General features: G+C 44.7%; 1 protein-coding gene across 4 annotated transcripts; it reads right to left on the bottom strand.

The window, feature by feature from the left end:
• Positions 1-792: 792 nt before the first annotated feature.
• LOC309364591 (uncharacterized protein) lies at positions 793-13,667 on the bottom strand. 4 transcript variants are annotated; one of them, XR_014165859.1, is made up of 8 exons: positions 12,559-13,666; positions 12,228-12,393; positions 11,990-12,110; positions 9,708-9,798; positions 5,617-5,738; positions 4,118-4,729; positions 1,654-3,052; positions 794-1,555 (listed from the first exon to the last, which is right to left on the bottom strand). XR_014165859.1 is itself a non-coding variant. In XM_081902230.1 (7 exons), exons 2-7 carry the CDS (start codon positions 12,240-12,242, stop codon positions 2,106-2,108), a joined length of 1,884 nt encoding a protein of 627 aa, XP_081758356.1. In that variant the 5' UTR covers positions 12,243-12,393; positions 12,559-13,667; the 3' UTR covers positions 793-2,105. The 4 variants fall into 4 exon arrangements, 3 of the variants coding, with proteins under 3 accessions (XP_081758356.1, XP_081758355.1, XP_081758357.1); XM_081902230.1 differs by having other exon boundaries at positions 793-3,052; positions 5,617-5,737; positions 9,710-9,779; positions 11,992-12,110; positions 12,559-13,667; XM_081902229.1 differs by having other exon boundaries at positions 793-3,052; positions 5,617-5,737; positions 9,710-9,798.
• Positions 13,668-14,628: the final 961 nt, after the last annotated feature.

The following is a 14,628-nucleotide window of genomic DNA, read 5'->3' as shown; positions in this document are numbered from 1 at the left end:
TGGTGGACATGCCCAAGGATTAAGACATTCTGGGAGATGATTTATATTGAAATGAAAAAGGTATTTAAATATACCTTCCTGAAGAAACCAGAGGCCTTTCTCCTGGGCATGGTCAGCCAATTGGTGCCAAAGAAGGACAGAACTTTTTTTATGTATGCAACAACAGCAGCAAGAATACTCATCGCGAAGTATTGGAAGACACAAGATTTACCCACCCGGGAAGAATGGCAGATGAAGTTGATGGACTATATGGAACTGGCGGAAATGACTGGCAGAATCCGAGACCAGGGAGAAGAGTCAGTGGAAGAAGATTGGAAAAAATTTAAAGATTATTTACAGAAATACTGTAAAATTAATGAATGTTAGAAAAATGTTGGAATGGAGTTATATGGCTTTAGCATAAATGTTATAAGGAATTAAGTACAAATAGATTTTTAATGTATTAAAGGGGAAAAAATAAGGTTAGAATAAGTTAAGATAAATTACAGGACAGAAAACAGAGGAAGATGGAAAGGAATTGCTGAAACAGTTAATTGAAGTGGAATACAAAAAGGGAGGTGTGAGGAGGTCGTGGAAACAAGTGAATGAAAGATAAGATATTGAAATTATTGGATGTGTTTTAAATTGTGTTTGTTTTGTTTTGTTAATTCAATGTTTTAGTGTCAGTGTTATGTAGTGTTTTTGTTTTTGTATTGTATTGTATTGTTTTGTTGAATTCTTTTTTTTCTTTTATAGTCTTTAAACTGTTAATAAATATTATTTTGTTTTTTAAAAAAAGATATTAATAAACAATATGTCCTATTCTGCCTCCCTGAACATTTCCACTTGTAGGGGACTCCCCTTCTCCCCCTTCCATCACTCCATCTGTTTCGGCTTTCTCCTCTCATTTCCCCCCAGACTCCTCCTCTCCATCCAGGCTCCTCCCACCCATATGAGATTATTAGGCCAAGGACTTCAGGATTATGCTCCCTGCCGCTTGGAAAGAGCGCAGTGGTCAGGACAATCTAGGCCACATTCGCACCATGCATTTAAGCAGGGCCATGGCGCTTTAAAATGGCTTCCCCCAAAGAATTCTGGGAGCTGTAGTTTCTTAAGGCTGAATTCTTAGGAGACCCCCGTTCTCCTCACAGAGCTACAGTTCTCCAGAGTGGCTTAACCATAAGTCCCACTTCACAGGGAACTCTGGGAAATGTAGTTCTGTGAGGGGAATAGGGAGTCCCCTACAACTCTCATTACCCTTAACAAATGACAGCTTCTCTCTTTGGGAGAAGCCATGACCGTTGATGCTTTAAAGGTGACCCTAGTCAGGAAACCACCATCCATTGATGGTATTCGTGGATTGGGAAGGGGGTCACCTGACAATTCTACCTGATATCTGGGAATGGTACATGGTTTGCTTGTTTATTTATTGTACAGTTGTACCTTGGTTCTCAAATGCCTTGCAACTCGAACATTTTGGCTCCCAAACGCCACAAACCCGGAAGTGGGGGTTCCGGTTTGCGGACGTTTTTTGGAAGCCGAACGTCCGACGTGGCTTCCGATTGAGTGCAGGAAGCTCCTGCGGCCAATCCATAGCTGTCAATGTTTCCCTTTTTTTAAGGGAAATTCCCTTATTCCGAATAGGATTTCTCTTTAAAAAAGGGAAAAGTTGACAGCTATGAGCCAATCGGAAGCCGCACCTTGGTTTTCAGAAGTCAAACAGACTTCCAGAGCAGATTCTGTTTGAGAACCAAGGTACGGCTGTATTTGTATCCTCATCCTTCTCTTCCAAACAACTTGAGATGGTCTATACAACAAGGTTTTGCTCCATTTCATCCTCCTAACAATCCTGTGAGGTAGGTTAGGCTGACACGACAATTGGTCCAAGGTCACCGGCAAGCATCATGGCCGAGTAGTCATTTCCAAACCAGGCCAAAACCAACACTCTATCCGGTACATCTGGCTCTCAACTACAGCAAAAGGGTTTGAAGTTTGAGTGAAAATGCCTTTTTCCAGCCACCTTCCCTTCAAGCTCTAATTGTAGAAAGGATCTCACCATTTGCAGTTATGTGACAGGGTTTATCAAGGTTTCCCTTTCTTTGTTTTAGCCCAACACAGGCGGGACTTCACTGACTTGCTCCAGGACTGTAGCCGCTGCCTTCTAGACCTACAGAATCGGGGGCAAATGGGTCACTCTTTATGGTTACAGCTGCGATGGGCAGCTGATAGCTTTCTCCAATGAGGTGGGACATCTTATGTTGAATAAACTGCTTGCTACCGCTGAAGTTTTTCCCGCAGTCTGGACATATGAACGACGTCTTCCCCGCGTGAATTCTCTGATGTGCAACAAGGTGCGAACTCACGCGAAAGCTTTTCCCGCATTCGGGGCATTGGTAAGGTTTCTCTCCCGTGTGGATTCTCTGGTGGATCATAAAGTGGGGTCGCTGGCTGAAGCGTTTCCCGCACTCCAAGCACATATATGGCTTCTCTCCCGTGTGAATCCGTTGGTGAATCACTAGGTTCATTTTGACGCTGAATTTCTTCCCGCAGTCAAGGCATTCGTAAGGTTTTTCTCCCGTGTGAATCACTCGATGTTTCGCCAGGTGAGAGTTCCGGCTAAAGGTTTTCCCACAGTCGGAACATCCATAGGGTCTGTCGCCTCTGTGGCTCCTCTGGTGCCTCTTAAGAGCTGAGTTCTGAATGAACCTGTTCCCGCAATCTGGGCAGACGTAAGGTTTCTCGCCTGTGTGTATTCTCAGGTGGTTAACCAGATGGGAACTGTACTTGAAGTTCTTTCCACAGTCATGACATACGAGTGGCCTCTTAACCCTAGCGGGCCTTGTCTTTATCGTGACATCTTTCTGAGATATGAAACTACCTGTTCTAGAAATGACTTGATCCTGGGCCTGCTCTGAGGGGTTTCTCTGCAAACTTCCCTGGTTCCGAATCTCTTTTTCCACTTGAGGATTGTGAGGGGAAACTCGTTGTAATGCCCTACAAAGTGTTCCAGGTGGTTCTAATGGCTCACAAACTTGCTGCTGAGGCGTCTTCTTCTTGCTCCTGCAAGGTATCCCTATAGGATACGAAGAAGAAAAGGTTAAGGGAGAGAATGTAAAATGTAGGGTAGAAACTGCAAATCCCTAAAACAGGGGCAATCTGTGCGCCAAGGAGAGCTGATAATTGTTAGGAGACCCTTATTCCCTGAGAGGGTTACAACTGTCAGAGTTCCCTGGGAAGAATTGATTGTTAAATTACTATGGGAATTGTGGCTTCTTGAGGGGCACAGGGGGGGTCAGGACCCTTAAGAAACTACAGCTCCCATAACTATTTTGGGGAAGCCGTAATTGTTTAGAGTGGTATTTTAGTGTTTAAATATATGGTGTGTACGTGACCATTATGCATGTGAAGTCCTCTGTGTGGGAACTGCAGTCAGAAAGTGCTAGTTGGTGCATGAAAGGGTTAAGACAGCAGAGCTGGATTCCTAGACACAGCTAGGTCATGCCTCCTCTTCTCTGACAAGGGAGGAAGTGAAGCCTTCTCTTCCTGTTCCATCTCTCTCCTCACCACGTAACTGACAAAGGAAGACGTGTCTAAGCTTTGCTCCAAGCTTAGAGCATGAGTTTGAAGCTATCTTTTTGTATTTTCTACCTATTAGTATTCTGCAAGTGTTCTCTTTGGTGCCGCTTGGATAAAGGCATGAATCTGACCTTTGAAACGTTTTGTAAGGAAAACATTTTTAACTTACTTAACGGGAGTAGAAAGAGGACAAAACTCCTCTGTTCATTGCCACAGGAGTTTGCAAGCAGACAAAAAGGGATAAAAAGGTTTAACAGCCTACATTTAGCCACACTATACCGCTGCTTGACTACTATAAGTTTAAACTCAGCAGCTGAGGGCTTTCTCCTGCTGAAGAGTGAGTTTAGCCCCACATTTTGAATCCAGGCACCCAGCTGGATTCTTTTGTTATTTACCCCATGCTTGTGGGTTACAGGATCATCATATTTTCTTGCCATGCTCTGGACATTCTCTAGTGAGATATAACATGTCAGTGAATCAATTTTGTTATAACCCAAAGGAGAATGATTAACAGGCCTCAGAGGACAACATGTGAATGGGACAGTTAACCACGCTTCCCTACCATTATGAATTTTCTGATGTGTAATAAGGTTAGAGCTTTGGTTGAAGCCTTTCCCACAGTCAGGGCACTTGTAGCATTTTTCTCCAGTGTGGATTCTACGATGCCGTATGAGGGCCGACTGGTAAATGAAGCTTTTCCCACAATCAAGGCACGCGTAAGCCCTCTCCCCGGTGTGGATTCTCTGATGTTGAGTGAGGGCTGAGCTCTGACTGAATCGTTTCTCACAGCTGAGGCAGGCATAGGGTTTCTCCCCAGTGTGGATCCTCTGATGCTGGGTCAGGGCTGAGCTCTGATTGAAGCTTTTCCCACAATCGTGGCACTGGTACGGCTTCTCTCCCGTGTGGATTCTCAGGTGTGCAGTGAGTGCCGATTTGTGACAGAAGCTTTTCCCACACTTGGGGCAGGAATCCTTCCTTTCTCCCATGTCGACCGGATGACATTTTGCAGCGCTGATGCCCCCTTTGAACGGGGCTGTTTCGCCCGACTTCTCCACTGGTTGTTTCTCGTCCTTGTGACAGGGATTGGGTCTCGGAGATTCCCTCTCTCGGGAATATTTCAGCAATCTCCCACAAGGCTCTGTAGATTTAAGGTCTCGTTGTTGATAGCAACCACCTGCAAAGAAAGAGTCTGGACATTAGGCAATGTGGTGGAACTAACAGCAGAAAAGGAACAGCAAACAGGTTTTCTCTGCCCTCTCCACCTGCCTCAAATCTGCTTTGGATGTTTGGAGGACCCCTAGGAATAGATTTAGGAGTGCAGGCAGAGGAGGTGGGGGAATTCCCATTGCACAGCCAAGAGGATTTGTGCCAGCAGAAAGCCTTTGTTGGCTACCCAACAAAGAGAGCCAGTGTGGTGTAGTGGTTAAGAGCGGTAGTCTCGTAACCTGGGGAACCGGGTTCAAGTCTCCGCTCCTCCACATGCAGCTGCTGAGTGACCTTGGGCTAGTCATGCTTCTTTGAAGTCTCTCAGCCCCACTCACCTTACAGAGTGTTTGTTGTGGGGGAGGAAGGGAAAGGAGAATGTTAGCCGCTTTGAGACTCCTTAAAGGGAGTGAAAGGCGGGATATCAAATCCAAACTCCTCTTCCTCTTCTTCTACCCCCCTCCATATTGCCCTTAATAATAATAAAAAAAATAATTTTATTTATACCCAGCCCAACTGGCTGGGTTTCCCCAGCCACTCTAGGCGGCTCCCAACAGAACACTAGAAACAGAATTAAACATCAAACATTAAAAACTTCCCTAAACAGGGCTGCCTTCAGATGTCTTCTAAAATTCAAATAGTTGTTTATTTCCTTGACATCCAATGGGAGGGCGTTCCACAGGGCGGGCACCACTACCGAGAAGGCCCTCTGCCTAGTTCCCTGTAACCAAACACCCAAGGCAGCCTTCACGATCCCCACCATTATCAATAAAGCTAAAAAGTACCAGAGAAAAACAAATCCAGTTTAAGATGCCAGGGCTCAAGTGTTTAATAAGAGACAACAGGCAGGATACTTACTCAGTGAAGCCCAGCGCTCGTAATTCTCCCGCATGACGTCCCAGTAAAGCGCTCGCTTGCTCGCATCCAGCAAGGCCCACTCCTGCTCGGTGAAATACACAGCCACCTCCTCAAAAGCCACCTGCATTTTAAAGGGTTGGTGTATGTGTGTGTGTGTGTGTGTGTGTGTATATATATATATATATATATATATATATATATATATATATGCAGGTTTTGGTGTCCTCGGGTGTCTTCCCGTGTAAAAGTTGGGGTGTCTAGGCGACGTTTCGACGAGGTCTCACTCGTCATCTTCAGGCTGGTGCTTTCGGCTTCTTGTTACTGGAACAGAGCAGGATCTCAGTGTTTGAGTTCCTATAAATACTGTTGAGGGGGTGTGGTGTATAGCCTCCAATGTTCTGGGCAGAGGGGAAGTTCCCAGGCTAGTGTGCCTTTTCTTCTTTTGTTCCTTAATTACTTGAGGGATATCTTGAGTGATTTCTTGAGTGATATCCTGAGTACCACTTAGGTGGGTCATTAGGTGTGGATTAGTTGCTAAAGTCTTTGTGTCTTGACCTCTTGAACTTTGTGAAGAGTTTTTCTGAGAAGATGGCTGTACTGCACTTAGTTGTGCTCTGGCTTGGCTTCGTGTATAGGGGCGAGCTGTGGTTTTGTGGCCTGTGTCAGCCAGATCTGTGTAGGGATTGCAGGGGGGTGCAGCATCCGGAGGTGCCACCATGGTTTGGCTACTGGATGGTGTCTGTAATTTATCTGTGGAGAGGGTCTGGGTTTGGGTCTGGTGTGGTTGATTGGTGATGGCGTTCTGTGTGCCTCTGGATCTGGTGTCAGTTTTTGTGGGGAGGGCTAATTTCCAGATGTCTGGCAAGCGGGATGTGTCGTCACGCTTGTTCATGTTGTGAGGGTGTTTCTCTATCTCGATGGCTTCCATGATTATTCTCTTGTGGTGATGTTCCATGTTAAAGAGCAATTTGGAATCTGCAAAATTAATTTCGTGTCCTGTTTCTTTCATGTGTTGGAAAAGAGAGGAAGTTTTTTCTTCTTTTTTGACGGCATTCTTGTGTTCTGCGATACGTGCATTTATTCGTCTGTTTGTTTGTTCCCCAAAAACCAAGACACAGAAGAAAACAATGGCATGGCCCTCCTTCCTTATATCAAGGGCACTACAGATAAAATTAGCAAAATCCTCCATAAACACAATATCAAAACAGCCTTTTGCACCAACCAAAAAATAGCCAATATCCTCAGAAACCCCAAGGATAAAATCCAGTTGGAAAACCAAGGGGTCTATGAAATACCCTGCAAAGTCTGCCCAGCCACGTACATTGGACAAACAAACAGACGAATAAATGCACGTATCGCAGAACACAAGAATGCCGTCAAAAAAGAAGAAAAAACTTCCTCTCTTTTCCAACACATGAAAGAAACAGGACACGAAATTAATTTTGCAGATTCCAAATTGCTCTTTAACATGGAACATCACCACAAGAGAATAATCATGGAAGCCATCGAGATAGAGAAACACCCTCACAACATGAACAAGCGTGACGACACATCCCGCTTGCCAGACATCTGGAAATTAGCCCTCCCCACAAAAACTGACACCAGATCCAGAGGCACACAGAACGCCATCACCAATCAACCACACCAGACCCAAACCCAGACCCTCTCCACAGATAAATTACAGACACCATCCAGTAGCCAAACCATGGTGGCACCTCCGGATGCTGCACCCCCCTGCAATCCCTACACAGATCTGGCTGACACAGGCCACAAAACCACAGCTCGCCCCTATACACGAAGCCAAGCCAGAGCACAACTAAGTGCAGTACAGCCATCTTCTCAGAAAAACTCTTCACAAAGTTCAAGAGGTCAAGACACAAAGACTTTAGCAACTAATCCACACCTAATGACCCACCTAAGTGGTACTCAGGATATCACTCAAGAAATCACTCAAGATATCCCTCAAGTAATTAAGGAACAAAAGAAGAAAAGGCACACTAGCCTGGGAACTTCCCCTCTGCCCAGAACATTGGAGGCTATACACCACACCCCCTCAACAGTATTTATAGGAACTCAAACACTGAGATCCTGCTCTGTTCCAGTAACAAGAAGCCGAAAGCACCAGCCTGAAGATGACGAGTGAGACCTCGTCGAAACGTCGCCTAGACACCCCAACTTTTACACGGGAAGACACCCGAGGACACCAAAACCTGCATTCCTGTACCCGTGAAAATCTACGAAAGCAAATATATATATATATATATATACACACACACACACACATATTTAAGAATTCCTCCTCTGCCACCACCCACAATTAAGGTTCTTTTTCTTTGTTTCCACCCTCTCCCCCTGCATCAAGAATCTCAGCACAGGGCTACTTCCAACAGCCATATAAGAAACTCCTTCAGTGCTTGGCATTGAAAGTCACCTCTGCTGCCTAAGAAGCCCATCAAACAGCCTGTTTCTGCAGATCTGAAACTGGTCTACGCTTCTAGTGCAGACATCCCTGTATAGACCTACACTGGCTTAACTGACCTGGCATGTGGAAAACTCCCTTCCTGTGTTCCTTTCACCAACAGGCAAAGACTTGACTTTTTTGTTCCAGTAGGCCTTTGGTCACTAACTGGCATTTGAGGCAGGATGAATGCTATTCTTAAAAAAAGAAGACGTTGAAAATGTTTTCAGTGCTGTTTTCAATATTATTGGGGTTTTTTTAATACAGTGGTACCTCAGTTTCCGAACGTAATCTGTTCCCGAAGACCGTTTGAGTTCCGAAACATTCAAAAACCGAGGTGCAAAGGGCAGTCTGCAAATTTAATAGAGAAAATTGAGAAACATATGCACTCAGCGGAAGCCGTTCAGCTTCTGAGGCGTGTTCAAAAACAGAAGCATTTATTTCTGGGTTTATGGCGTTTGAGTTCCGAAACGTTCGTCAACGGAGACATTTGAAAACCAAGGTACCACTGTATTTATATCCTTGTGTGCTTTCAGTTGCATCTGCTTTAACTGCTGCTCGCACCCTGTGATTTATCATCTTGTGAAAGTGTTGCAGCCACAGGATAATTATCTCCCCTGTGGGGAAGGTCCTGGGTTCAATTCCTGGTGTCTTCAGGTACAGCTCTGGAATGTTCCTCCCTTAAGCCCTGGAGGGCCTCTGCCAATCAGCATAGATGATATTGAGCTAGATGAACCAATGGCCTTACTCGATATAAGACAGTCTCCTAGCCTCCTCCATCTCCTCACAACTACAAATCCCAGAGTGCTTTAGGGAAGCAATGACATAAAACAGTAGAAATCTGGGTCAGGACTGCAGCATATACAATACCCTAAGTTCTCAACCAGGCTGCCCCTGGTCCCTTGCCTTCTTTCACATAGGTGAAACGGAAATAATGAGGCACCCATTTTCTTTCAACACTTGCGTATTTCTCTCTCTCACACACACACTGTCTTACAATTTAGAATATTAATTTAGACCTTAAAATATCAGTGACTTCCCTTCTTCTCTTTCCATAGTTCATTTTGCATAGCATAAATTCCTGCATATTTTATATAAACCAAACCATTCAGAATTCCATTGTTTCTTCCATCAAAACTTATTTAAGCTGTTGAATTTATCCTAACGCTGCCAACGTTTTCAAGTATACACAATTATCCCCCATATATTCAATAAACAGTTTCCAATCTTCTTTAAGCGAAGGTTGTTCTCTTTCTCTTATTCTATAAGTTAAGATCCGCAACAGTTTAATTTGCCATTCTTCTTTAGATGGGGCCTCGATCATTTTCCATTTTGGGGCAAACAAAACACGGGCTGCCGTAGTGGCAGACATAAATAACCATTTTTGACACCTGGGAATTTCCATCTGAATTATCCCCAACGAAAAGGACTCTGGGGTTTTTTGGAAAGGTGCTTTTAAACATTTCCCCCCCAATTAATTATAAATTATTTCCCAATACTATTTTACCCTTTTACAGGTCCACCACATATGAAAGAACATAACCTCAACCTCATCACATCTCCAGATGTAGATGTTATACTTGCATATTTCCTGTCCACTTCGTGAAACAGGCCCACCTGCAGATTCCGGCCTACCTGGGGAATTTCCATGGTGACAGGAGAATGGGAGGGTGCCAGAGGAAGCCAAGATGAAATCCTGCCATCGGTTGGGGTGAGGAGGACACCTGGAGATTAGAGAAGAGCCATCTGTCCATATCATGCCTCATGACTTTGCTCCCCACTCTCTTTCTTTTAAGGAAACACCTCCATGAGACCAAAACCCTGCAGTAGCATCCTGCCTCTACCTAACAGACCTAGACCCTAACCCATTCCAAAGCAGTTTGAAGGGGCTTGGCACATACAACCTATGGCAGGCATAGGCAAACTCCGGCCCTCCAGATGTTTTGGAACTACAATTCCCATCATCCCTAGCTAACAGGACCAGTGGTCAGGGATGATGGGAGTTGTAGTCTCAAAAAATCTGGAGGGCCGGAGTTTGCCTATGCCTGACCTATGGGGTGTCATGATTTATAGGCGCAAAGGAGGGTTTATGAGGGTGGTTTGGTGCAGGGATACCAAAGAAGGGTGCCAAAAACGTCAGGGTGATCCATTCCAGTGCTTTATTAGAAGGAAGTGTAGACTCACAACACAGGACTCCGCTACCTTCGTAAAGAAAAAGCGCTTTATGTGTGTTATAACACTGTGACACACTAGATGGCGCTGTGGAGTCCTGTCTTTCGCCAAGGTGATTTCCCTTTGCAGAGTTTACAACGCGTTTAACCGAATCGCTTTTTTGATGTGTCTAGATCCAGTCACAGCCTGGAGAGCATTGCTGCCTTTACAGACCCGGGATGGACACCACACCAGGGAGAAAGTGCCATGACTTGTCTGCACCTGGGAAAGCATTTATGCATTACTTATATCAGGACAGCATAGCACTTGGGAGCGCTGCTGCAAAGAGGGCAAAAGCTCAGCTTCCTCACTCACACAAACCATGATGGATTCTGCAGGTGCCCATGAGCAAGAAAAACATAGGCTTGCCGATCGGAAGGTTGGTGGTTCAAATCCACACAACAGGGTGAGCTCCCGTTATTCTGCCGCAACTCCTGCCAACCTAGCAGTTCGAAAGCATGCCAGTGCAAGTAGATAAATAGGTACCACTTCGGTGGGAAGGTAAATGGCATTTCCATGAGCTCTGGCTTCCATCATGGTGTCCCATTGCGCCAGAAGCAGTTTAGTCATGCTGGCTAAATGACCTGGAAAGCTGTCTGCGGACAAACGCCGGCTCCCTCGGCCTGAAAGCGAGATGAGCGCCGCAACTCCATAATTGCCTTTGACTGGACTTAAACCGTCCAGGGGTCCTTTACCTTTACCTAGCCCTTCTGATTTAAAGTGCATAATACAAAAGGAAAACACCTTCTGTCTCCACAGATCATCATCATAAAGATGATCCTTTCTGCCATCAAATGCGCAACTATGATTGGCTTATTCCTATTGATTATAACCTATCCTGAGCCTTAATAATGATAATAATAATTGTGGCTTACAGCATATACAAAACATAGTAAAACATTCCTTAGAAGAGGAATGAGTGTAAGATTGTATTAACAAAATTAATGTATGGCTTCACTGCAGATGGTAATAGCAGTCACAAAATTAAAAGACGCCTGCTTCTTGGGAGAAAAGCAATGACAAACCTAGACAGAATCTTAAAAAGCAGAGACATCACCTTGCCAACAAAAGTGTGCATAGTTAAAGCTATGGTTTTGCCAGTAGTGATGTATGGAAGTGAGAGCTGGACCATAAAGAAGGCTGATCGCCGAAGAATTGATGCTTTTGAATTATGGTGCTGGAGGAGACTCTTGAGAGTCCCATGGACTGCAAGAAGATCAAACCTCTCCATTCTGAAGGAAATCAGCCCTGAGTGCTCACTGGAAGGACAGATTGTGAAGCTGAGGCTCCAATACTTTGGCTACCTCATGAGAAGAGAAGACTCCCTGGAAAAGACCCTGATGTTGGGAAAGATGGAGGGCACAAGGAGAAGGGGACGACAGAGGACGAGATGGTTGGACAGTGTTCTCGAAGCTACCAGCATGAGTTTGACCAAACTGCGGGAGGCAGTGGAAGACAGGAGTGCCTGGTGTGCTCTGGTCCAGGGGGTCACAAAGAGTCAGACACGACTAAACGACTAAACAACAACCACAATAGGAATGAGTGTAAGATTGTATTAACAATATTAATGTATGGCTCTGGTGTGTTTTAGAGACATAAAGAACCGGGTTTCTTTTAACTTGTTTGCTGGATCCTTGAAAAAACAACAACAATCCTGCATATATCTGAGAAACCCAAGCTTTTAACACTAGGCAGAGCACTTACCGAGTGAAGTCAGGTGCTCGTAGTTCGCCTGCATGACATCCCAATATAAGGCTCTCTCGTTCGTATCCAGCAAGGCCCATTCCTGCTCAGTGAAATACACAGCCACCTCCTCAAAAGTCACCTGCATAGTACAGAGTCAATAGCTATCATTTGTAACCATCACAATCCCGTTTTCTTTCCACCCTTGTGCTTTTCTTCCCCGAGCCAGAGTCCAGCCCTCCCATAGAAAACTGCCTACCTGGGGAAGCGCCATGATGCTTGATGAATGGGGCAGTGCCAAAAGGAAGCCAAAACGAAATTCTGCCGCCTCTCAGGGTCAGAAGGCTTCCTGGAGATTTACCACCCGAGGCAGCTGCTTCAGTCTGCCTAAGGGTGGGGCTGGCCTTGTACTCTACCCTGAGTTCCTAAAGGCAGGATAAAAAGATGTTAAATTGAGGAAATGGATAAACAAAAGGCAGAAATCCTTCAAGAAATGCAACTAGAGAATAAAAACAAGGCACACACATTATTACACTATTCCCCCCCCAATACAGTTTTGACTGTACTGATGTGAAGAAGATGCTACTAACCAGAGGTGGGAAATATGCAGTCCTGTTGCTTTTCGCATCTCCTTTTTGCACCAGAAGCTCAGCCCTTCTGTCTTGCCTCTGCCTCTTTTCATTCAAAATCACAGCTACAGAACGCAGGGGAGTTTTCGGTCTGAAGCAACAGGGCACCCTTCCCTCCTTCCTGGCTGCAAAGAAGGCTGGCGCTAAGATGGTTCTTGCAAATCCCCTTTTGGAAGGTGCAGCCGCTGCCTCAGCTAAACCCAGTTCCACCTCTGCCTGCAGAGCAGGGTTGGGTGAGAAGAGAGGGTTGCCTCTCTTTCCTGCTTTGCAAACACCAGAGCCCTCTGCTGTCAATGTACAATCATGGCACTGGTTGTGAGGGAATTTGCTTTTGACAGCCCTCCTTATTTTTGCACTGGCTTCTAAAATGGGTGAAGGGTGGTTGCCTATTTGTTTAAATTTAAAATGTACACACTCTTTCCACCCTCCAAGGGTGTAAGATAGCTTCATCACATATGTAAATGTCCCACTGATTGTCTTCATTCAGTCATTACTGCACCAGAAGAGCTGCAAATGAATCAGATTTGGCAGTATTTACTATCCGGCTAGGCAGCTCTGACTGGGGGGAAAAGGGGTGGAAAAACAAGAGATCAATGCAACTACAATACCAGGAAAGATGCTACAGCAAATTATAAAGCAGCCAGTCTGTAAACATCTTGAAAACAATGCTGTGATTAGTAGAAGCTAGCATGGATTTGTCAAGAATTCTGTCTCCCTCGCTCTCTTTTTAAAATTAGGTTACTAACCGGTTGGGGAAATGCTGAAAACATAGGAAACCCACACTTTCAGGTGAGAAACAAAAGTTGTCCTGTAGTTTGATTTCCAGAGTATATATAGATTAATAATGAAATGAAAAAACTTACAATGACCAATTAAAATGATCCAGGTTTGCATTTGTTCGTGTGACTGACTTCTCTTAATCATGTGTTAAATGCTGAGAGTCCTGATTCAGGAAAGAACTTTCAAAAACACCTTCTTTCTGGAAAGATCTTAAAATAGTCAAGTGCGATTTATGGTCTTTTCCAGACACCTTCCACAGTATTCACACCAGTATTTGCACTGCTGATTTGAGAAGCAGTGGACACACATTATCAACAATCCATACCTATCCTGCCATTTCTTGTGAAATACTGCATTTTGATGGGATGGCCTATTCCATTATTATTATTATTATTATTATTATTATTATTATTATTATTATGCTATTTATACCCCCCGCCCATCTGACGGGGTTGCCCCAGCCACCCTGGGCGGCTTCCAACATAAATAAAAACATAATAAAACATTAAACATTAAAAAAACTTCCCTATATTGTACAGGGCTGTCTTCAGATGGCTCAGGATCACATAACTCCATACCCTCCAACATTTCTCTGATGAAAAGAGGAACATTATGTTATTATTATTATTTCACAGGTGTAATGGAGTCTTCATCTGTCATGGATGCTTTAGCTGAGATTCGTGCAATTCAGGGGGTTGGACTAGATGACCCTTGGGTCCCTTCCAACTCTAAGATTCGATGATGATGATGATGATATTACTATTTATACTCGTAAAGGTAAAGGGACCCCTGACCATTAGGTCCAGTCATGACCGACTCTGGGGTTGCGGTGCTCATCTTGCTTTACTAGCCGAGGGAGCCGGTGTACAGCTTCTGGGTCATGTGACTAAGCCGCTTCTGGCGAACCAGAGCAGCGCACGGAAATGCCGTTTACCTTCCCGCCAGAGCAGTACAGTGGTACCTCAGGTTAAGTACTTAATTCGTTCCGGAGGTCTGTACTTAACCTGAAACTGTTCTTAACCTGAAGCACCACTTTAGCTAATGGGACCTTCTGCTGCCACAGCGCCGCCAGAGCATGATTTCTGTTCTCATCCTGAAGCAAAGTTCTTAACCTGAAGCACTATTTCTGGGTTAGCGGAGTCTGTAACCTGAAGCGTATGTAACATGAGATACCACTGTACGTATTTATCTACTAGCACTTTGATGTGCTTTCGAACTGCTAGGTTGACAGGAGCAGGGACCGAGCAAGCT

This window comes from Podarcis melisellensis (assembly GCF_964234715.1).
Source record: "Podarcis melisellensis genome assembly, chromosome: 2".
NCBI lineage: Eukaryota > Metazoa > Chordata > Lepidosauria > Squamata > Lacertidae > Podarcis > Podarcis melisellensis.
The sequence above is the reverse complement of the archived record's forward strand: the minus strand, read 5'-3'. Positions and strand labels throughout refer to the sequence as shown.

Coding starts and splice junctions, on each gene's coding strand:
- LOC309364591 (XM_081902229.1), bottom strand. Junction 9,799..11,989: donor CGAGCACCTGACTTCACTCG/GTAAGTGCTCTG, acceptor TCTAATCTCCAG/GTGTCCTCCTCACCCCAACC. Junction 4,730..5,616: donor CGAGCGCTGGGCTTCACTGA/GTAAGTATCCTG, acceptor CTTTCTTTGCAG/GTGGTTGCTATCAACAACGA.